This window comes from Aquarana catesbeiana, linkage group LG02, assembly GCF_042186555.1.
Source record: "Aquarana catesbeiana isolate 2022-GZ linkage group LG02, ASM4218655v1, whole genome shotgun sequence".
Taxonomy (NCBI): Eukaryota; Metazoa; Chordata; class Amphibia; order Anura; family Ranidae; genus Aquarana; species Aquarana catesbeiana.
This window is the reverse complement of record NC_133325.1, coordinates 542941074-542966131: the sequence shown is the minus strand read 5'-3', so window position 1 is coordinate 542966131 and position 25058 is coordinate 542941074. Positions and strand designations below refer to the sequence as shown.

Sequence of the window (25058 nt, the reverse complement as noted above, 5' to 3'; positions counted from 1 at the left end):
CAGTGTCAGAAGAAATGAGAGAGAATCAGAGCCGGTTCACACTAGAAGCGGCACGACTTGCAGGTCGCCACACCAAGGTGACCTGCACACGACTGCCACGGCGACTTGCAAAACGACTTCTGTATAGAAGTCTATGCAAGTCGCCCCCAAAGTAGTACAGGAACCTTTTTTCTAAGTCGGAGCGACTTGCGTCGCTCCGATTAGAACGGTTCCATTGTACAGAACGGGAGGCGACTTGTCAGGCGGCTAGGTCACCTGACAAGTCGCCCCCGTGTGAACCGGCTCTCAGGGAGATAAGATAAGACGCTATCCCCCTGGTCTACTCCCTGGAAGCAGAATTTATCCTGTCATCTCTTCAGCTATTCTTTTCTCCCTCCCTAATCTGTCCCTCCTTGGCACAGTTGATATAATTCCTGTTGCTTCATCCCCTCTCAGTTGTCAGCAGATAGGCCTCTAGTGAGACTCCCTCACTGCTCTTATCGGCACAATGCTGAGAATACAGGCCAACTGAGGCTGTGCAGATTAGGATTATAAAGTGCTTTACTGGATTTTAACCACTTGCCTACTGAACATTTTTGCCCCCTTCCTGCCCAGGCCAAATTTTCAGCTTTCAGCGCTGTCACACTTTGAATGACAATTGTGGGGTTATGCAACACTGTTCCCAAACAAACTTTTTTTAAATTTTTTTGAGACAGATGGAACTTTCTTTTGGTTGCATTTAATCACCACTGTTTATTTTTTATTTTTTGCTAAACGAAAAAAAGACAGACAATTTAAAAAGAAAAAAAAATTAGTATTCGGTTATAAGATTTTGTAAATAAGTAATTTTTCTCCTTCACTGATGTGCACTGATGAGGCTGCACTTACGGGCACTGATGAGGCTGCACTGCTGAGGAGGCACTAATATGCAGCACTGATGGGGGCTGATAGGCGGCACTAATATGCAGCACTGATAGGCAGCACTGATGGGTACTGACTGGCATCACTGATGGGGCAGCACTGATCATCAGGGCACTAATGATCAGTGCCCTGATGATCTGTGCAGATCACCCCTGTGAGGAAATGCCACTGATCGGCTCTCCTCACGCGCTGTCAGCGTGAGGAGAGGAGAGACGATAACCAGCATTTCCTTGTTTACATGTGATCAGCTGTGATTGGACACAGCTGATCACATGGGTAAAGAGCCTCATCATCGGCTCTTTACAAGTGCAGCGTGTTGTGGAAATTTTTTGAAGATGTATTTTAATATGTATTGTCAAAGTGTCTCCCAGTGTTAGTACTCCGGCAACCTACTCTAAAGAGCTGACTGGGGCAGACTGAAGCTGGTTAAAAATGGAAAGCTCCTTGGGGATGTAGAGAAGTGTTTGTGGAGTGGGGGCATGTCCGCCAGCGAAGGGCCCCTGTGCGAGGCACAGAACGATCGTCTAGGGGGATGTGTTCTCTGACATTATCGGTTTAGCGGGTGTGTGCTCGTGTCACCCCCTGTATGCTTGATCAACATATCTGTGGTGCCATGAGCATACACCTTCAAATAATCTCTTGTCCACAGAGACAGTAGTATAGTCCGGGTATGCTTTATTCTCTGAACAACGCAGAATAAGGATTCAAACAATAAGAACGGGATTCTTTGAAGCGTTGTGGTCGGGGGAGGTGTTCACAGTCTCAAGCTTCCTGTGATCAGAGACAGGGGGCTGGAGATTGTACACAATGCCCCACCCAGACACGCCCATAAGACTTCCCTAGTCATTGTATAAAATAGTTTCTCCTATGTTGTCATATCCTTGCTTGGTCATATCCTTATTTGGTTATGTCCTTATTTGGTCATATACTGTGAGGTCACATCCTGTGTAGGGGGCGATTGGCTGTTGGAGGCCGGGCTTCCAGTTTGTGGTTTCCTTTGTATGTGTGAATAAAAGCAAGTGCACTGCTTGGCAAGGCAGTCATGCTGATGGAGCAGAGATGTCTGTGGTGATGTCTGTTTACTTGGGGATATACAGGGAATTAGAATGATATTTAGGGTTCAATATATAATTAGATGAAATGTGTGCTTATTAGCACAGGAGATATGGTGTGCGCATAGCGTACAGCCAAATTTCCATGACATCACAGCAAACCAATGGTAGGAGTGAACAGGGCCTCCTTAGCATCGAACCGAGATGAGGGAGCGAATGGATCCATGTTCCGATGCGTTAGGGAGGCTCTGCAAAAAAACTAATTTTTCGTTTTTTTTTAAATAATGGTACTCAGGATTTTGATCGTATGTCTGTGGTGTGTGTGTGTGTGTGTGTGTGTGTGAGTGACTGATGCTGTGTAACAAGTTTGTGATGCATATGAGAAATGTATGAGTTGTGTATGGTGTTTAACTGACTATATTGAAGTTGTGTAAGTAACTTAATGAGAAATAGAGACTGTGTGTTGTGTGTGATTGAATTTGTTTGCAGAATGCCTGCTGCCATGCGGCCATGAATGGGGGAGGGGCAGGCATGGTTGTTACAATAGAAAATGTTTTGTGTTGAAAGGGCTACGCCCTGTGGGAGGGGAACTAATGTTCTGAGCAAACATACAAGCAACATTGTCCTGGTCCTGTGTGTGGTGACCTTTCAGGGTGAGACAAGAGTGTATGTTTTAAGTTGTGCTATTTTGTGTTTCTTTAACATTTTTGAATGTGTTGTTTGGTCGGCCAATGGTCCTAGTAGTTAGCCTAAAATGTGTGTCTATGGTTAAGTGTGCATTCTCAAATGTGCAGTCAGTCTTTGTGGAGAAAGATTTTGGTTTTCTAGTGAAGAAATCCTGTTTTTGGCAGGATTACAATACTTTGCAGTGGAACTGTTCCTAAAATGTTTGTAAGTGTTCATGTGGTCTCTCAAATGTGTAGTTTTGTGGGAAGAAGTTTGTGTAGCTAGTGAAGAAATCTTGTTTTGGCGGGAAAATGGTGCCATTTTGTTGGGCCATTTTCTATTCCTTTGTGTTTAGCCATGCGGTCTGAGCTACCTAATATCTAGGCATCATTTTCCTTTTAAGTGAAAATCTCTACTTTGCACTGAATTTACTAGCTTTAACTGAGTTTTTGTACTTTTAGCGTGTGTCTTTTTAAATATTTTGGAGTTCCTCAGCGGGGAATTCATTGTTTTGAGGCTTGTATTGTATAGCCTGCAGAGGAGGAGGGGGGCTTTGGTTGATCTTTTTGAGCCATCTTTTTAGAGGAGTTTCAGTTTTGGCTTTTGTTGCGCTGTTGTATTTCCGTCTCAAAAATTGTGGTTTGATTTCCCAGTGTATATGTGAGTCAAGGGGGATTCCCTCCCATTTGCAATATGGGGGTTTATTCCACCCTCTCCTGGACAAAAGTTTTTAAATTGTTGAAATATATATATATATATATATGATGTGAGCTATAGATTTTTCTATTGTCTTGGTAGACAAAATATGAAGCTATTCAAGGCATCCCCTCCCCCTCCCTCTTCCTGTTCAGGTGTGCAACAGGAAGTTGGTGGGAGGGGCTTGGGGTCTTTTGACTCGTGTATGGAAGGACGAAATTAATTCCAGTTGTTTTTTCTAAGTTTTATACTGTAATACAGTTTTGGGTAGAGAGCAAACAGGAGACATTTATGTTATTGTTGTAATATCTAGGTACAGATAGAAGCCACATTGTTTTGTAGAGAAAGCAGGCGTAAGTGTTCTGTGCGGTTTAGTCTGGCGCCGCAGTGTACGGTCGTACAGTGCAATGCGCTTGTGTATGCATACACTGGGAGGGGGTAGAGACATAATTCGGGGGCAGATCTGTGGTTGTTGATGAATCATTTGGCATAGTTAATAGTTGGTTGTTAAAAGAGTGGTACTCTGTAGTTCCCTGCCAAAAGTGTTGGGACAACAAGCCATAGAGTTGACGCCTCAGTTAGGGTTTCCAGTTGGGGAACTGGACCAGATATAGTGGTTGTAGTCCGTCGATCCACTATTAAAGAAGGCACCGGGCGGTGCTCCCCTAAATGGGTGCAATGGTTTTCCTGGACGCAGGGGTAAGACGATAAGCCGATTCGAATCGCCATGGGCAATGGCAGTCCGTGCAAGGGAAGGAATGCAAGGCTTCCCACAGTGAGACGGTTACACAGTACATGAAGTCTAGTTTTGGGGAAAAGGCCATTAAACCCTTTAAAGATTTGCAGATATGGTCAGAGAGTACAGTAAGGTGTATTCCTTTGGAAGGTATTTTTGATGTCTGGAGGTACGAGACCCCAGAATAAAAATACCTTGGAAGTAGTTCAGCTATGGCTTCAGAAATCTGAAATGATGAGTGAGTTGATGGATGTGTAGTACACGTTTGTGTGATTAAAAATTTTCAGGCCTGTTTTTGAACTTTGTGTGGCTGGTCTATGCAAAGATTTCGAGCTGCTCTTGTGTTTCTCCCATTGTATTTTTTTCTATCGCTAAAAGAGTGAAGGTAGCATTCCATCTGGTTGTTTTGTTTTTCATTTTTGTTTTGGGAAATATGAAATATCTCCCCCACATTTGTATGTAGTAACAAGAACATTTTGAACCTACCGCGACAGCCCTCTTACATGTCGCGGGTGTTATATTTTAGTAGGAACGTGAAAGTAAGGGTTACAGAGGGTTTAGTTATTGTTGGTTTTAAGGAATGTCAGTGACAATTTACCAATGTACACAAATGTTGTATTGTTTATTATTCTTTGCAGGTTAAATATGAAGGATAGAGTAATACCTTTTGTTTATAAGTATCTTTTAAGGTCCAAGGAGTTTCTGAAAGTGTATGTACATAGAAAGCAGGTGTATAAGAATGTAAAAGTATCATAGGCTATTTCACTGTTTCATTGTTTTTTTCTGCACCATTATAAACCCTGCATGTCTTCCTCCAGTTTGTAATGAGGAGAAACAGGGGGGTGATAATGGTGAGAATCACAATTTTCAAACCAATAATACTAACCGCTCTAATTCTAGCCAAGTTTGTGACAGGTGAATGGGTCATTGTAAAGAAGCTTGAGAGACGGGAAAACTGGGTCCACGCCAGCCACTGCAAGAAGCTGCTCAACTACACCAAAGGATGAGGAGTATCTTTGTTTATTTATATTTTTAAAGTGTATTTTCCAACTAGCTAAGAAAGTGAATGGGACGCATTGTTGGGTCTGCTCCGAGTCTCCACTGAGCTCTAGTGCCCCAGCAATGACGGCGGTACATGCTATATAGGATGTTCATATTGGTATGAGGAGTTTTGACAAACTAGTAAAATCCAGACAGACACTTGTCAATAGAATTTAACGATACATTTCTGGAGGGTAGAATTAATTATTTTAACAATAGCTCTGGTTCTTGCCAGCTTTGGTATCAGGACAACTAGGTAACCCACAAGTGTGTTTCAACTTTAGTTTGGTATTAATGTGGATCTACAGCTTATAAGGTAATTCCCCTAATGCAAGAGGTTCATATGTGCTGGTGAAACTCGTCCCAGCATCTTGTGTCACGGCCGATCGTGAGGATCTGATGGCGCGAGAAAAGGCAAGAATGACAGGGCCAGCTAGAAGGGAAGTGTTCACCAACCCCGACCAGGTCTGGGCATGGTTTCCTGCTTGTACATGGTGGGGGCTTGAGCTTATGAAACGATTGAACAATTTCTCATCCATTGAGGATGGAATGTTTCATGTGACTGTTGAAGCTACAAGAAAGTTCCCACAGCCCAAGGGGGGTTTCTGGGAATTCATAAGTAAAGATTGTTATACCTGGATCGGGGATACTAGTGACAAAGTTCAGGCCCATATGGATAAGGTTTAGATCCCTGCAAGGCAAAGCCAGAGCTATAGCTAGTAAAGGTTGGAATCCTTTTAAGGGTCTGGGAATCTTTGGGGATTTTATTTTTTATTTTGCAGCGGATCATAGTTGAAGGAAGTAGGGGTATATATATACTCATGTTATTTTTGTTTCTATTCCTTCTATATGCCATGATGAGGTGCAACTGTTGCATGCTTGGACGAGTGAACAGAGCCAGAGCAGATGACGCCGCCCTGAAGCCCAACCCAAGTACAAGACACCGAGGATCCCAGACCGACCGGCCTTCATCTCCTTTTCTAAGTCTTACCTCCTGAAAAACAGAGTCTACATGTCAAGCCGTGTTTTTCTTTTTATGGACTCATAAGGACTGTAAGGACTGATTCATTTCTAGGTGTAAGAAGATCAAAATTCATTGAGGGACACATGGGAGCATATGACAAGAGGCGGGACTGTTGTGGAAATTTTATGAAGATGTATTTTAATATGTATTGTCAAAGTGTCTCCCAGTGTTAGTACTCCCGCAACCTGCTCTAAAGAGCTGACTGGGGCAGACTGGTGCTGGTTGAGATCTGTTTATTTATTTCAGGTACTTATATAGCGCCGTCAATTTACGCAGCGCTTTACATATACATTGTACATTCACATCAGTCCCTACCCTCAAGGAGCTTACAATCTAAGGTCCCTAACTCACATTCATACATACTAGGGACAATTTAGACAGGATCTAATTAACCTACCAGCATGTCTTTTTGGAGTGTGGGAGGAAACCGGAGTACCCGGAGGAAACCCACGCAGGCACAGGGAGAACATGCAAACTCCAAGCAGGTAGTGTCGTGGTTGGGATTCGAACCAGTGACCCTTCTTACTGCTAGGCGAGAGTGCTACCACTACACCACTGTGCCGCCCAGTGGAAAGCTCCTTGGGGATGTAGAGAAGTATTTGAGGAGTGGGGGCATGTCCGCCAGCGAAGGGCCCCTGTGCAAGACACAGAACCATCGTCTGGGGGGATGTGTTCGTTCTGCAAAGACATTATCGGTTTAGCGGGTGTGCGCTTGTGTCACCCCTGTATGCCTGATCAACATAATTGTGGTGCCATGAGAATATACCTACAGATAATCTCTTGTCCACAGAGACAGTAGTATAGTCCGGGTATGCTTTGTTCTCTGAACTACGCAGAATAAGGATTCACGAACAAATGATAAGAACGGGATTCTTTGAATCGTTGTGGTCGGGGGAGGTGTTCATAGTCTCAGGCTTCCTGTTATCAGAGACAGGGGGCTGGAGATTGTACATGCTGCCCCCGCCCAGACACACCCATAAGACTCCCTTAGTCATTGTTGTATTGGTTGTTGTATAAATTTGTTTCTCCTGTGTTGAAAGTCACATCCTGTGTTGTCATATCCTTATTTGGTCATGTCCTTATTTGGTCATATGCTGTGAGGTTACATCCTGGGTAGGAGGCGATTGGCTGTTGGAGGCCGGGCTTCCAGTTTGTGGTTTCCTTTGTATGTGTGAATAAAAGCAAATGCACTGCTCGGCAAGGCAGTCATGCTGATGAAGCTGAAAAACGTAAGCTATGGTGATGTCTGTTTACTTGGGGATATACAGGAAATAGAATGATATTTAAGGTGCATTATATCATTAGACGAAATGTGTGCTTATTAGCACAGGAGATATGGTGTGCGCATAGCGTACAGCCAAATTTTCCTGACAGGCGTGAGTGGGAAGACGTCATATGAGGTCGTCCCAGAACGAGAGCAGTTAAACGGAAGCAGTATAGGCATTTATTTTTATTGTTTTTTTTTTTTAAATCAAAAAAAGTTTTTTTTTGAGAAAAAAAAAATGTACTATCATAAACAGTAGCATATGTATGCTATGTATTACATTGTAACATGTTGTACTGTCGCCAACACACATTAACCGCAAGTAACTTATCGACAATGGGTTAAATTATAACTTATTGATGAAACATATAAGAAATAATCATACACATCTTCAGGACATTTGCTGTGCATCTATGTAAAGATATTCAATGTAAAAAATAGAACTTCTAAAAACAAATAAAAAAAACAAACATCTATAATCTATTAAAAGAACATTTAGAAGACAGATACATGTGCCAACCTTTCTCTAACAAGATAATTCATTGCCATATATTCCTCAACCCTCCAATAATCTGTCCAACACTAGTTGATGTGGCGCAAGCCTTGGTATGTCTAGCCATGACTGCCATAAGGAAAATATTTTTTTTTTTGAACTTTTCTATGGAGATAGGTTAATTTTTCTAATAATCATGGAATTGACCTGTTCTATTGGTGGGCACCCTAGGAGAAATCCAATATCTAGCAATTAATTTGCGTGCAACATAAAGTAAGCGCAAAATTGCCACACATGCATTTGGAGTTAATAGATCCTCTTCCGGAGCAACAAACTGACAGACAACCGGTAGTTGTATACCTGTGAGATTTGGGAAATAACCTCCGTACAATATCGGGAAAAGTTTTGGACATCTCCATAGCATGTGTATTAGGTTCCCATTTTCTCTTTGACACTTTGGACATAAAGGACTGTCTCTACAACCCCACTTATGCAGCTGCTGAAGTGTCCTATAAGCTCTGTGAAGCAGAGAGAGATGGAATAATTTCTGCGTGGTCGACACCAAAGGGGCAGTGGCTAGACAAGATTCCCATAAATTAGTGTCTATATTGCCCACATCTCTCTCCCATCCCCTCCTACAAGGCAGGTTCATGGTTCCCTGTGTTGCACTTAGGAGCATAAAGTATGCTCTGGAAATCATACCTTTTTTATCTGAAGCCATAAACACCTCCTCAATGATAGTGTGATCTGTCAATATTAGATCTGAGGTTCGTGCTTGTGCAGTCAAGGCGTGCCTCAGTTGCAAGTATTTATAAAATTGTTTTGTAGGGATACTATAGTCCTGTTGCATCTCTGTAAAGGTTTTAAGTGTACGCCCTTGATAAATTTAAGAGATTTACTTTATTCCAGCTTTCTCCCAATCTCTGAACCCTTCCATCTTCAGTATCTCCGCCAAAGTGGAGTACATGACAAAAAGCCTGTTACATTGAATGTTGCCTTAGTTTATTTTCCATATGAAGAGAGTGTTTAGTAGAAGTACTGTCGGTAGTTCTGAAGACAGATGAGAAAAGCCTTCCTCCAAATGAGCAAGGGCAGAATAGTCCGAACCTTCAGGGATAAGCATATTCCTAACCGAGTCCGAGGGATCAGATAACCCCCACCCCCCTAGTTGTTGAACCAGTGATGCTAGAAAAAAGGCTCAGAATGCAGGACAGCCAAACCCCCTTGATCCTTTCCCATTTGTAAAGTTGTTTATCTAATGCGAGATATCTTTTTACACCAGATAAATTCTTGAAACTGTGAGTCTATACTTTCGTGGACTCCATATCGAGGAATTATTAAAAACATATAGCAGCTGGGGGGCCCACACAAATTTTATCAAATTGATCCTCCCTGCCACCGAGGAAGTTTACACCAAAGAGCACTTTTCACGGAATTTGATCAGTATCGGTAATAAGTTCAACCGAATATATTCAGTTGGCTCGGGGAAAATCTGTATTCCCAGATATTTGAAATTGTGAACCACCTCCACTGCCTTCACACACTCTGGCAGCGGACAAGGAAGCGGGTCCAGTGACATCAACACTGACTTGTCCCAATTTTTAGCAAATCCAGACAGTTTTCTAAAATCATCAATAAGTGTCATCACCGCTTGCAGCGACCCCATCGTATCACTTAGATACAGCAGAGTGTCTTCCGCATACAATGAGACAACATCTGATCTTTATCCTCTCCTAAACCCCACTATCCCAGGTGAAGCTCGGATACGAGCAGCCAGAGGCTCCAAGGCCAGGGCAAATAGCAGGGGCGACAAAGGACACCCCTGTCTAGTGCCCCGGTGCAGCTCAAACGGTCCCGACATTTCCCCATTTACTCTAATGCGAGACGATGGGGCAGCATAAAGTACCTTTATCCAATCGAAAAAATGTTTTACCCACTCCGAAACACTCCAAGAACGCCCACAGATAGGACCATTCCACATTGTCGAAGGCCTTGGCGGCATCCAGTGAAAATATCATTCTGTTGCCTGTGTTGTCCACAGGCATTTGTAAGTTCAAAAAAAAAGATGTTCCAGTATTCCAAAATAAGTAAATGAAATAGTGGCGCTGTATATAAACTCAAATGAATCTTAAAAATAATAATGGTGATTAATTGTGAATAAACCACATGATCAAAACGTCAACATATGTCAAACTTCCACCAAAAAAAAGGATAGCTGTCTAAGTGGCTATATGAAACAAAAAGAATTGAGTCCCATATAATCAAAACAAATCAAATGACATGGTATTGAACCCTGTGACTAAATGAAAAGTCCAAACTCAAAAATAATGATAATTGATAAAGTCCAGGCTGTGAACAATTGATGAAAAGAGCAAGGGTGCAAACTGAAGAAGTGAATGTGCAACAAATCTTCAACCGCTATACATGTACGCCTCCACCACACCGGTTGTGACTGTGGATCCCCCTAGTGAAGCCACATTCACCGAATATTTATGCCTTGCATTCTCATGCGTGGCACATATGCTTTATGTAGGGCCCCCCAAGTGGTACACGAGCTGGAGCACGTTGGACCCAGGACAGAAGGCCTTCCTTAACGGGCTAAGCTTCTCATCAGGTAAGGAGATGTTATCATGTAAAAGAGAAATTGCCTCCAATAGCGTAATACAGCTTAAAAACATTTATTGGATAAAACCATAAAAGTCTCCTCTCATTGTACTCACATTAAAACTAATATATAAACGCATGAGTAAGACATTCCATACAATAGATGATGGCAGTGTACTAATGGTCACGGCGGACCCGGGATGCTGTTTAAGGCTTCTCACCCCTCTCCTCGATGGATCCTCAGCGCTACGAGGTAGTCCCAGCCGACCAGATACAAAACCCAGAAAGTCAAACTTCATGCGCAGATGCTAGGTTGCCGTACAACCACAACTCCGACATGTTTCGTCATATCGACTTCTTCATAGGATTCAATGATCCTATGAAGAAGTCGATATGACAAAACATGTCGGAGGCGTGGCTGTACAGCAACCTAGCATCTGCGCATGAAGTTTGACGTTCTGGGTTATGTATCTGGTCGACTGGGACTACCTCGTAGCGCTGAGGATCCATTGAGGAGAGGGGTGAGAAGTCTTTTACATGATAACATCTCTTTACCTGATGAGAAGCTTAGCCAGTTAAGGAAGGCCTTCTGTCCTAGGTCCAACGTGCTCCAGCTCGTGTACCCCTTGGGGGGCCCTACATAAAGCATATGTGCCACGCATGAGAATGCAAGGCATAAATATTTGGTGAGTGCGGCTTCACTAGGGGGATCCACAGTCACAAAAGGTGTGGTGGAGGCGTACATGTATAGCTGTTGAAGATTTGTTGCACATTCACTTCTTCAGTTTGCACCCTTGCTCTTTTCATCAATTGTTCACAGCCTGGACTTTATCATTTATCATTATTTTTGAGTTTGGACTTTTCATTTAGTCACAGGGTTCAATACCATGTCATATGGGAAGTTTGACATATGTTGACGTTTTGATCATGTGGTTTATTCACAATTAATCATCATTATTATTTTTAAGATTCATTTGAGTTTATATACAGCGCCACTATTTCATTTACTTATTTTGGAATACTGGGACATTGGTTTCTTCTTTTTTAAGTTGGCAGCTGCAGTCATTATTTACACATAAACGCAGTGGAGGGTCACCAAGTTTTTTTGCGCAACACTTGATCACTCTTTATAATATAAAAAAAAAAAAAAGATGCCTAAGATTCTGTGCCGTGGATCGAGCCGGAATAAAGCCACATTGGTCCCTATGGACTATCTTGTGGATAACTTTCGACAAACTCGATGCCAACACCCTGTCCAACAATTTGACGTCCAACGTTAGAAGGGAGATGGGTCTACATGAATCAACCAACATGGCATCCTTGCCTGGTTTTAACAGAACAATAATTGCCTTATTGATTGATTTGAGGTAGCCTCCCTGACTCTAATGCCCCATTATACACTTTAAGCAAAATAGGCATCATTTGTTTCGCATATCTTTCATACACCTCAGACGGAAGTCCATCTGTGCCTGGAGGTTTCCCATTAGGAGCCTGTTTTAGTGCCAAGAGGAGTTCCTCCCCCGTAATCAGTTCATTTAGCAATTTTTCATCTTGGGCCGAAAGAGAAGGTAGAGAGCATTTATCTAAGAAATTGGCTATTTCACTCCCACTAGGGTGGACCTTTGATGAATATAGGTCATTATAATATGTATGAAACACCTGTAATATATCTTGTGTTCAATTCCTAAGACATCTCTGCGAATCTTCTAATTTATCTTTATGTGTTGAACATTGTTGATTACGTATCAGCCTCGCTAGCATGTGTCCTGTGTTTTCTCTCTCCTCATAGTGCTTTTGTTGTAAAAAGAAATGTTTGTTCTCTGCTAATTGGAGCTCTACCTGCCTTGACTTTGACTGTGAAGCCAGCCAGGCCCTCTTAGTGTCATCCGTCAGATTATCAACATAGGCATCCTCCGCTCTCTGTCTCCTTTAGGATAAATGTCTCCCAAGCCTTTGTAGTTGTTTTAATACGTTGAATAATGTATATAAATTGACTCTCAAAAAGGCCTTAGCTGCGTCCCACACAACTCCTATATCTTACATAGTTACATAGTTAGTAAGGTTGAATAAAGACACCAGTCCATCCAGTTCAACCTGAGTGAGCACCCACAATTGTCCCCATCCCCGCACATTGCACCCCATCAATATGCCCATCCACTATATTATTATTATTTTTTTTTTTTAAATATATTTAAAGGTACCCATGTAGCGCCATCAATCTACACAGTGCTCCTCATACACCCACACCAGTCCCCACCCCCAAGTGGTCTGCAATCCAAAGGTCCCCAACTCACACCCATACGCCAGGGCCAATTTTTTTTTGGACAGAAGCCAAAAAACCTAACAGCATGTCTTTGGAGATATGCGGTATCTATAGTAGAGCGGAAGAAGGATGTTAACAATTCAGGGATGGGGTCAGGTTCAGGGTATAGGATTAACCAAAATTGAATTTTTCAAATGGTTTCCAGCTAAATGTGTCTCGTGGTTGTAGGGAATGCTACACCTACCCAAAAAGGGGAATGATCTGAAATATGCCTGGGTTCATAGTGGGAGTCTGCCAGGAAGGAGAGAATAGACTGGTTACCCAGGCCCAGATCAATCTTAGATAAGCCATCATAAGTAGCCGAGTGACAGGAAAACATCTTTGTAGTAGGGTGTCTCATCCTCCACACATCCACTAGCCCAAGCTCCCCCACCAGGCAAGAAAAGTGAGCAGATTTCCCAGAGAAAGGATCATTTTGAGAGTTGGGAGATAATTTATCCCAATGGGAGTCTAACAGATTATTATAGTCTCCCACCGCTATCAGCGGTGTATTAGGATGACGGGCCACAAAACTCGCCAGTGATTTGAGAACCTCAGCCGAAAACAGTGGAGGGATGTACACCCCTGCAATTATACATGGAACCCCATACAATTTACATAGAATACTATTAGGGTCTGTGAGCACTTGGCTGCATGTAAATTGAGTCCCCTGCCATACAAATATGCTCACCCCTCTAGAGTAGGTCGAATAGGTTGCATGATACTGGCATGAACAATCTTCGTGACAGACAATGAGACGAATCAGGTGATAGATAAGTCTCCCTTAGGCATATGATGTCTGCCCTTAGTCTTTTTACATTTCGAAAAACAGCCAACCATTTTACAGGATTACCAAGGCCTCGAACATTCCAGGACAGGATCCGTACTGTGTTAGCCATTAAGAAAGGGAAACGCAGGCAGTGGGCAGCTACCAACAAAGCACGTAGCGCAGTAGTTTGTCTCACAATCGATCAGTGAAGAAGGCAACTGATGTATTGTTAACATTCTCCACTCATACCAATTCCCAACATGGCAGTTGGTCGGGATAAGGAAGGCAAAAGGTATAGGCATCCAGGTGGGTAAACAAATCTGCAGGGCATCCGCAGAAAGGTTAGCACAGAAAAAGAGGAAAAAAACTAAAAATAAAAAATACAAACTGTAAAAGACTGTATGTGGTCCAACCGGGACCACCACAATGAAACTTTCGAAGCCAACTGTCCTATTGGGACCATGGGAAGAACAGTGGAAGTTCAAAGATGTTGTACTGAACTCCTCCAACAGCAGAATATGTCAAAGGAATATTATTTAACGAAAAATTGCCATCTGTATTCTGCCTATCCTCCAAATGTGGGCAGGTGATCTCCTTTTGATCATAAAAAGGAAGAAGAAAAAAGCACTTTGATTCATAGCGAGAATCAGGACTCAGCAGGTCTTGGAGGCGTACGTGCTCGAAGCAATCTCTCCTCCCTGTCTAGCCATTGTGTCGCAGCAGCAGGTTTTTCAAAGAAGTGAGCCTCCCCGTTGGCCACCACTCTCAGTTTAGCTGGGAAGAGCATGGTGTATTGCAGATTAAGAGTTCTGAGACGTCGTTTTACATTTGTGAATTTCGCCCTCTTCTTCTGCACTTCCGCAGAGTAATTCAAAAATAAGGACATTTTTGTGTTGTCCATGACCAATGCACCACTCATATTTCATGCCTTAGCGAAAATCACATCTCTGTCTTAAACAATTTAAACAGGAAGGTGCGAGAAGGATGGTCTAGAGGTAGGGGGCACATGGGCACTCTGTGAGCCCTCTCCACAGAGAACATGGGAGTGAACGACTTCTTCCCAAACATTGTGAGCAGCCAAGACTCAATAAAAGCAATGCGATTTCCCCCCCCAGACCTCTCAGGTATACCTATGGCCTGCACATTATTGCGCCTCATCCTGTTCTCTAAATCATCCAGGTGTGCAGCATGTTGTGCAGTCATCATCACATTTGGTTTTACATATCGCATTAAATGCTCCATATCATCCTCCACATTACTGACCCGTCCCTCTAGAGCTGATGTTATCTCAGTTTATGAAAGTCATGCCTGACAAAAGAAACATCTTCTGTCAGTACGGTAATGGAGGTGGTGTAGTTAATGACCGCCGCCATGATGTCTCTCAGAGTTGGTTCCGGGCTCTCCCTGGGGGATGGAGATGATGCAGTATGAGGGAGATTTTGTGCACTTACTGTCTCCCACTCTGTCTGCAGCCTGGCCCGCTCCTCCATCGGTACTGTGTCATCTGCCTCGGATTGTTCTTCTGAATTGTCTTCCCTAAATGAGGAGGCAGCATGCAGTATCTTTGGTGTGGATTTTGAAAAAACTTCTGCGCCGCCTCCTTATACTTGTCTTTTTCGACAAGTGATGTGTCTGGGCACCATCTTGGATCACCAGGTCAGGGAAGGAACGGGCTTCCGTTAGCAATTATATTTTGCAGTATATATTGCCTAGGAGATGCCGCTATGCTTTACCAAGCTGCCGTTGTGAGTGTAGTACAGGTCGGGTACTTTAACAGGTCACCCCAAGGATTATGTGTCAGGGCTGGGCTCAGCCCTTCCTTCTCTGAGCTGGCCACTCAGCTGTAGGCTAATTGCCAGCTCCCATCTCTCTCCACAGTTACCCAGCTGTTGTTGATTCTACTCGTCAGTCCTTCCTACTTTAAAGCCGTCCAGCTCACTTGATCTCTGCCTTCGCCTTTGTCAACATCACAGAGACTTTCTCCTGCATTCCTGTTGAAGACTTGCTCAGCTGACATTCCTTCTGGCTCCTTATCCTGCTTGCTGTGCTACTACGTTTATCTCTGGCTCTCTGACATTTGCTTGGCTGACTACCTGATGCGCTTACTGAACTCTGGCTTGTTTTGACTACGTCTACTCTGTTTACCTTATTATTATTATTATTATTATTAAACAAGTGTGATTTAACTATACTTCTGTCTCGGTCTGATTCATGGTTCCTGATAGTAGGCGAAGGCCATGATTTCAGAAGATACAGTCAATCCACTTATTGGTAATATTTTTTCCAGGTTGGATAAGCAAGATCACTGCATGGATCAGTTTGCCATAGCGTTACAAACTGAGTTGCAGGCCATCCCTGCTGCTGCGCCAGTCTCTGTGCAGGCACCCGCCTCGAGCATTACCTCTATAAGAGGTATGTCTGGTTCCACTCCGCTTCCCCAGCAATTTGGGGGTGATCCAGTTTAATGCAGAGGGTTTCTCAACCAGGGTGAGATTTACTTTGAGATGCTGCCCCAGACGTTTCCCACGGACAGAAGCAAAGTAGGTTTTGTGATATCTTTGCTTTCTGAGAGAGCTTTGGCCTGGGCAAACCCTCTATACCCTCTCCTCTATAGGAGTTTGTGGCCTCCTTTAAAGGGGTATTTGACATTCCCACACGCTCCTCTTCTGCTGCCAAGTGCCTCATGTCCAGCAAACAGAGTACGAGAACTGTTGCCGACTACGCCATTGAATTCCATACTCTGGTAGCAGAGGTTGCTTGGAACAATGAGGCCCTCATGGCTGCTTTTTCTCATGGTCTCTCAGATTCCATCAAGGATGAGATAGCAACCTGAGATATACCCACTGAGCTGGAGAGGTTGATCACGTTTGCCATCCTCATTGACTCCAGACTCAGAGAAAGACTCTCTTTTAAGGAGCGCTTGCAGAAGCCTCATGTATGTTTGCCTCCGAGCTTTGCAATCCCACCCTTGCCTCCCTCACCTCCCATGCCTCCTGGTACCGAGTCGGTCAGTGAAGATGAACCCATGCACTTGGGCTTCACGTGTCTCTCTGCTGATGAGAGAGCCTTTAGGAGGAGGGAGAGATTGTGCTTTGTGGCCAGGCAGGTCACTTTTTGAAGTCTTGTCCTACCCGTCCAGGGAACGCCCGAACCTTGAGGTCCTGTCATGGACAGACATTAGGTGGCGTTGTTTCGTCCCCAGTTATCCAGGATAAGCCCCTGGTTTCGGCCACCCTTTCTTGGGCTGAGTTGTCCATCGAGATACAGGCTCTAATCGACTCTGGGGCTGCAGGCCTGTTCATTGATGCTGCCTTTGTATCACAGCACTCGATTCCGCTGCAGCTGTGTGACACTCCACTTGCCATTGAGGCTCTTGATGGGAGACCTCTACAGCCTGCCCATGTGACTCATGAGACGGTTCCGTTGTCCATGGCCGTAGGGGCTCTTCACCATCCAATTCCAAGTAATTTCCTCACCTAGGTTTCCGTTGGTTATTGGTTATCCTTGGTTACAGAGGCACAACCCCTCTTTTGATTGGCTCCGTGCTGAGGTTCTCTCCTGGTCAACACAATGCAGTGAGACATGCTTCCAGAAGGTAGCCAAGGTCCTGTGCACCTCTTCACTCTCCTCCCTGCCGGAGGAGTACCACGATTTTAGCTATGTCTTTGACAACGGTCAAGCCGGTAGTTTGCCTCCACACCGGCCTTATGATTGCGCAATTCAACCTGGCGCCATACACCCTCGTGGCCGGGTTTACCCTTCGTCAGTCTTGGAGGATAAGGCCATGGAGGAGTATGTTGCAGACGCACTTTCTCGAGGTTTCATCTGCAAATCCTCTTCTCCTGCTGGTGCTGGTTTCTTCTTTGTGAAGAAGAAGAGTGGTGAACTGAGACCTTGTATTGATTATAGGGGTCTCAGTCATTTCACGATTAAGAATGCCTACCCGATTCCGTTGAGTACAGAGTTATTTGACCGCCTCAAGGGAGCAACGGTTTTCACGAAGCTTGATTTGAGAGGGGCATACAATCTCGTGCGGATTAAGGAGGGCGACGAGTGGAAAACTGCGTTTAATACCAGAACAGGGCATTATGAGTACCTCGTAATGCCTTTTGGCCTTTGTAACGCCCCGGCAGTTTTCCAGGAATTTATTAACAATGTCCTCCGAGATTTGTTGCAGTTATCTGTGGTGGTTTATCTTGATGATATCCTCATATTTTCCAAGTCCCTGGAGAGCCACCACACAAATGTCTGTCCTGTGCTTCAGAAACCAAGAGAAAACAATCTCTATTGTAAACTGGAGAAGTCCAAGTTCCATCGTGAACAGGTTAAATTCCTGGGCTATGTCATTTCCACTGCTGGTTTTTCGACTGACCCAGAGAAACTTTTGGCAGTCCTACAGTGGCCCCGACCCGTGGGTTTACGTCCTCTGCAGCGTTTCCTGGGCTTTGCCAACTATTATCGGAAGTTTATTCGTAACTTCCCGACTCAAGCCCCTGACTGATATGACCAGAAAGGACAGTAACCCACAGAGTTGGTCTCCGGAGTCCATTAAGGCCTTTGAGAGTCTCAAGGCTGCCTTTGTTTCTGCTCCTGTGTTGGCACATCCTGATCCTACATTGCCTTTTATCCTAGAAGTTGATGCTTCTGAGACTGGAGTTGGCGCCCTTCTGTCTCAACGTCCTAATTCTGAGAGCGCTATGCATCCGTGTGGCTACTTTTCCAAGAAATTGTCACCTGCAGAGTGCAATTACGAGATTGGTGACAGAGAGCTGTTGGCGATCATTTTAGCCCTGAAAGAATGGAGACATCTCCTTGAAGGTACCACTGTGTCGGTTCTCATTCTTACTGACCATAAGAATCTCACATTCTTGTCTGAGGCTAAGCGCCTCTCTCCCAGAAGGGTGCGATGGGCTCTTTTCTTGTTGAGTTTTAATTACATTGTCTCAGTCTTACCCAGTACTAAGAATGTAAGGACTGACGCCTTGTCACGATAATTTTCCTCCACTTCCAAGTTGGAGTCGGTTCCTGTGATTCCTCCTGATCTTATTCTGGCTATGGTTCGCACCAGTCTTGCTTCTCCTTTGGGTGACAAAATTCTTGCTGGTCAGGTCCATGCTCCTCCTGAGAAACCTTGTGACCGCTGCTTTGTCCCAGAGAGTGTCCGTACTGCCATGCTCCAGACTTACCATTCTCCCAAGGCAGCTGGCCACCCTGGGAAGAATAAACTCGTCTGAGCCATTTCCCAACAATTCTGGTGGCCTAGTCTACGGGCTGATGTAACTGCCTTCGTAGCTGCCTGTTCCGTGTTTGCTCAGAGTAAGACTCCACGACACCTTCCAGTGGGCCTCCTACAACCCATACCCAATGGAGAGAGGCCCTGGACCCACCTGTCTATGGATTTCATTGTGGAGTTACCCAACTCCTAAGGCAACACTGTCATCCTTATGGTGGTTGATCGGTTCTCAAAGATGTGTCATTATATTCCACTTAAGAAGGTGCACACTTCTAAGGAACTGGCTTCCATTTTTGCTCGGGAGATCTTTCGCTTACATGGGCTACCCAAGGTGATTGTCTCGGACAGGGGTAGTCAGTTTGTCTCCCAGTTCTGGCGAGCCTTTTGTGCACAGTTGGGAATTCAGGTTGCTTTCTCCTCTGCGTATCACCTGCAGTCTAATGGGGCCGCAGAACGAGCCAATCAGTCCTTGGAGCAATTCCTACGTTGCTATATTTCTGACCATCATAACAACTGGTCAGACCTATTACCGTGGGCAGAGTTTGCTCACAACAGTGTCTTGAATTCTGCTTCCCGATTGTCCCCATTTATGGCAAATTATGGTTTCCAACCCTCCATGTTGCCTGACCCGTTTATTCCACAGAGTATTCCTGCATTAGAGGAGCATCTGCGTGGTCTTCGTTCCAATTGGGCACAAGTTCAGGAGGCTTTGCAACATGCCAACGATAGGTAAAAACTCCATGCTGACCGCAGACCCCTGCCTGCGCCTTCCTAACAGGTTGGGGACAGAGTCTGGCTGTCGTCTCGCAACCTCCAACTTCATGTTCCTTCTTTGAAGTTCGCACCTCAGTTTATTGGGCCTTTCCATATCCTTTGCAGGATTAACCCAGTGGCTTACACCTCGGACCTTCCTCCTAGTATGCGCATCTCAAATGTGTTTCATGTCTCCTTATTGAAACCTTTGGTCTGCAACGGCTTTACCACCTCGGTGCCATGTCCTCACCCTATACAGGCTGAGAACCATGAGGAGTATAAAGTACAATCCGTTGTTGACTCCCGTAGGTTCCGTGGGCGCATACAGTATCTGGTGCATTGGAAGGGGTACGGTCCGGAGGAACGCTCTTGGGTCTCATCCTCGGACATACACGCCCCTGTCCTCCTCCGTGATTTCCATAGATGTTTTCCTCTCAAGCCCGGTGGTCCTCCGAGGGGGAGGGGTCATTGAGGAGGGGGTACTGTCAGGGCTGGGCTCAGCCCTTTCTTCTCTGAGCTGGCCGCACAGCTGTCGGCTAATTGCCAGCTTCCATCTCTCTCCAGAGTTACCCAGCTGTTGTTGATTCTGCTCGTCAGTCCTGCCTACTTAAAGACGTCTAGCTCACTTGATCTCTGCCTTTGCCTACATCACAGAGACTTTCTCCTGTGTTGCTGTTGAAGACTTGCTCGGCTGATGTTCCTTCTGGCTCCTGATCCTGCTTGCTGTACTACTACGTTTATCTCTGGCTCTCTGACATTTGCTTGGCTGACTACCTGATCTGGTTACTGAACTCTGGCTTGTTTTGACTACGTCTACTCTGTTTACCTTATTATTATTATTAAACAAGTGTGATTTAACTATACTTCTGTCTCGGTTTGATTAATGGTTCCTGATATTATGAACAGGATCTTCGGCGGAGAGAGCAGTGCACACGTCTGGTTACATCCGCCACTCAGCCACGCCCCATTTTTAATGTTTTACATATCTATACCTGCAAAAGGGGCCAGCATGAAGTTATCTATCTGGACTTAATCTTCTGATTAAAGTTCCAATTTGAATATTTATTTGTAAAAACTAAGATCGTTGCTGACGCTGTATGCATACAGCGCCATTTAAATGGCAGTTTTTTCATTATTATGTCAATAATAGTACCTTTAATCCAGAATTAAAGATGGTTATTGCAGTAGTGGTCCGCACTATAGCATTGCTTGAAGGAGTTGTTTCTAGAACTCTAAAAATAAAGAAAAACATGAATTTCAATGGCAATATACCATCAACTACAGACTTAAAGTAATGATCTTTCTACAACATTCAGTTCTGAAATGTAGAATATTTACCTGCTAATGATTGGAGAGAATAACCACAAATTTGCCATCATGACATTGAGAGGAAAAGAAAACTGTAAAATAATAAGACTGATATATTTATAGATCAACATACTATACAGTATTTCTACACAAATCCACAATACAAATTTAGCATTTCTAATTCATTTTAAAAATTCTGCCAAGTATATTTTTTTTTGCAAAGTTTAACCACTTGCTTACTGGGCACTTATTACCCCCTTCCTGCCCAGCCAATTTTCAGCACTGTCACTCTTTGAATGACAGACAATTGCGTGGTCATGCAACACACTACCCATATATTTTCACACAAAGAGAGCTCTCTTATGGTGGTATTTAATCACCACTGGGTTTTAAAATGTTTAAGAACAAAAAAAGACCGAAAATTTTGAAAAAAAAAAAAAAAAAAAACAGTTTTCATAGTTTGTTTTCTCCTTCTTTGATGTGCACGGATAGGCTGCACTGATAGGAACCGATAAGGCTGCACTGATAAGGTAGCAATGATGGGCACTGATCAGAAGGGCACTGATGAGACTGCACTGATGAGGCTGCACCGATAGGTGGCACTGAAGGGCACTGGTAGGTGGCACTGATAGGCAGCACTGATTGGTGGCACTGGATAGCAGTACTGATGGGCACTGGTAGGTGGCACTGGTTAGCAGCATTTGCTGTCACTGTGTGGGACCGATGTCCCATTTACACAAGCCAATAATTGGCTTATTTTTTCTCCTTGCGCTTTTAATGTGAGGGGAAAAAAAGAGCAGATTACCAGCTTCTGTTTACATCATGTGATCAGTTGTCATTGACTGACAGCTTATCACGTGGTAAAGGGCCGGGATCGGCCCTTTAGTCCGTTCTGTGATCAGCCCCAAGGACTCGTTGATCATAGGGCATGCGGGTATCGTGAGCACGGGAGGACGTCCATGTACGCCCTCCCAGCAATCTAAACCCAAGCTGTAGCCATCTTTCAGCTATAGCGATGGCATCAGGTGGATAAAAGTGGATCCCAACCCAGAAACAAATATGTAATATATTGCAGCCTACCAGTCCTTAATCTCTTGCCGACCAGCCGCCGCAGTTTTACTGCAGCAGAATGGCACGGTTGGGCGAAACGACGTTACCTTACGTCGCTTCGCCTTATGGCCCACAGCGTGTGCGTGTTCGCTCGTGAGAGAGCGAGAACCGGGATCTGTATGTGTAAACACACAGATCCCGGTTCTTTCAGGGGAGTAGAGAGAGAGATCGTGTGTTCATACTATGTATGAACACCAATCTCTCTCTCCTCATAGACAGTCCCATCCCACCTACAGTTTGAACACAGTGAGGGAACACAGTTAACCCCTTGATTGCCCCCTAGTGTTTACCCCTTCCCTGCCAGTGACATTTATACAGTAATCAGTGCATTTTTATAGCACTAATTGCTGTATAATTGTCAATGGTCCCAAAAAATGTGTCAAAAGTGTCCGATATGTCGCAGTCCCGATAAAAATCGCAGATCGTCGCCATTACTAGTAAAAAAAAAAAAATAATAAAAATGCAATAAATCTATCCCCTATTTTGTAGACGCTATAACTTTTGCGCAAACCAATCAATATACCCTTATTGAGATTTTTTTTTTTTTTTTACCAAAAATATGTAGAAGAATACATATCAGCCTAAACTGAGGAAAAAATATGTGTTTTTTTTATCAAAAATGTGGGATATTTATTAAAGCAAAAAGTAAAAGATATTGTGTTTTTTTTTTTTTAATTGTCGCTCTTCTTTTGCGATCAAATACCCCCAAAAGAAAGCTCTATTTGTGGGGGGAAAAAAAGACGTCAATTTTGTTTGGGTACAGCGTCACACAACCGCGCAATTGTCAGTTAAAGCAACGCAGTGCCGTATCGCAAAAAATGGCCTGATCATTGAGCGGCTAAATCTTCCGGGCTGAAGTGGTTAAATGTAGTGGCTACATTTGTTTTCTTTTTTCAGGCCTTTTGCCTTTATTTTCACCTAGCGATCCTGTGAATAACATACTTTAACTATGGGAACAGTCATGATGGTCTTGCAGGCCTAATTTCAAACATATCTGCTTTTGTTCATCTGCATTACTCAGTATATTGATAGGGCAAGAAACTTACACACTAAAGATGAGGTTCTTTTTTATTTCTTTTGCATGGTAAAAAAAAATCCCAATAAGCGTATATTGATTGGTTTGCGCAAAAGTTATAGCGTCTACAAAAATAGGGGATAGATTTAGGGACTTTTAATTTTTTTTTAATTGTTTTTACTGGTAATGGCGGCGATCGGGACTGCGGACAAATCTGAATCTAAGTGACACTTTTTGGAGACCAGTGACACCAATACAGTGATCAGTGCTAAAAAAATGCACTGATCAATGTATAAATGACACTGTCAGGGAAGGGGTTAACACTAGGGGGCAATCAAGGGGTTAACTGGGTTCCCTGGGTGCGTTCTAACTGTGTGGGAGATGGGCTTACTGGGACTACACAGAGATCGTCATTCCTAATCACTAGGAACAGCAGATCTCAGAGTTGTCCCCTGTCAGAATGGAGATCTGCCTTGTTTACATAGGCAGATCCCCGTTCTGCCTTTCTGTAGCATGATCGTGGGGGGCCAGCCAACATCAAGTCAACATCAAGTCCGCCGGACCCACGTGCAAGCTCCCCCAGTATGCAGTGCGCGCGGTATGTAGGTACGTCGGTTTGTGCAGCCAAGCCGCCTTGTTGCAGTGTATCTGCGAAAGGCGGTCGGCAAGTGGTTAATTGGCACACAACACTTCAGCACAGTGGTTTAAACTGAATAGAACATATAGCAAATTGCCTTGTTTATGTGTGTAGCCTTGGTAGACTTGCCCAAAGCAGTTCCAACACATGGTGAATGGGCCCCCAAGCTCACAGGAAGTAACAAGGAGACTGCATGGCTAAACCATACCATTCTACTGTCCATTGAGATGGCTTTTGTGACCAGTAATGGCACGCTCATAGGACAGGGAGATTTAACATTATCAGTTTGTTGTATTTTAATTAGTGCTTTTATAGTCTGCAAAAAAACTAGCAAGATCTATATTTTCATGTTAAGTAATGTGTAAGTGTAACACTTACAGGTGTAAAAGAGAATGATTCCTATGTTAAAGTGAAGTTCCAGCTGTTTTTTTTTTTTAAAAAACAAAAAAACAGATGTGATGGTTGCACCTACACATATGTAAATCAAATTACATATGTACTAAAGCCTGTGATATTGATAACACTTAACTGTGGCAAAAAAAACTAGAACTAGACAAACCTAAATTGAAAATAAAGTCAGAAGGTGCTCCCAAAATCAAAATCGCCTAAACCTAACATGGCCATTTTCTTTTCACCATGTAACAGTCAGCTACTCTTGGTTGCTCATTTTTTTCACTTTTCTTTGATTTTTGCTACCTCGACGAAGCTCTATTTGAAAAGTGAAACATGTTAGGTTTGGGTGATTTGAATTTGGGAGCACCTTCTGACTTTATTTTTATTTAGGTTCACATGATTTAATTTTTGTCCTGACACAGTCTTTCCCCCCTCCTCTCCCTTTTTATTTTTTGTGGGGTGAAATATGCCTTTTGTCAATGCAGTCTTGATTAAGAGAGAAGCTTTTGTGGATATGGTGGTGGAGCTCGTCCATCAGTGGTTATTTGTGTCCACATGGAGCAGTGTACCCATATTACATATCTGAGAGATAGATAATTTCAGAGGACAGAAGACAGACAGCCCATATCTTCAGTAAGAAAGTATTTACTAGCATACTTTCTCTTTTTCTGTTCATCTCATTTTTATATGTGGCCAATAGATGGGAGGAGCGACAGATATACCCACCCCCATCTCTTGATACCAGTTGGTGTTGGCGAATAGACCTTAAATTTACATACCCTTTACACAGCCTGGAGCCTTTACATTGAATGTAGGAGGAGATTATAACCCTCATATTGTCTAGATATTTATATCAAGGAAGTTTCACCATTTAAACCTGGTAGATGTTAATATTACCACATAGAGATGGAACAATGATTCATAAATAATGGCATTGACCTCATCCTATAGGTATACCTGTTATGGTCATTTACATACCATTTACGATTTACAATAAAGGTTAAATTTTAGTTAAGTGGCCTTTTGGTGCGTAGGGAAGCGCACCCTCGTCTAGTTCTAACA

The 25058-nt window shown here is 43.6% G+C and overlaps 1 protein-coding gene across 4 annotated transcripts in view; it reads right to left on the bottom strand.

Annotated features, from left to right (window-relative positions):
• Positions 1–25058, bottom strand: part of PM20D1 (peptidase M20 domain containing 1) — a 387280-nt gene that overhangs the window by 127030 nt on the left and 235192 nt on the right. For all 4 annotated transcript variants that reach the window (XR_012241709.1, XM_073615882.1, XM_073615880.1 and 1 more), the window contains exons 8-9: positions 20872–20933; positions 20687–20765 (exon numbers count right to left, since the gene is read on the bottom strand). Coding sequence is in view for 3 of the 4 variants with exons in the window: in XM_073615882.1 (XP_073471983.1) it covers positions 20687–20765; positions 20872–20933 (141 nt within the window). In the remaining variant the exon portion in view is untranslated. The remainder of the gene's footprint in view (positions 1–20686; positions 20766–20871; positions 20934–25058) is intronic.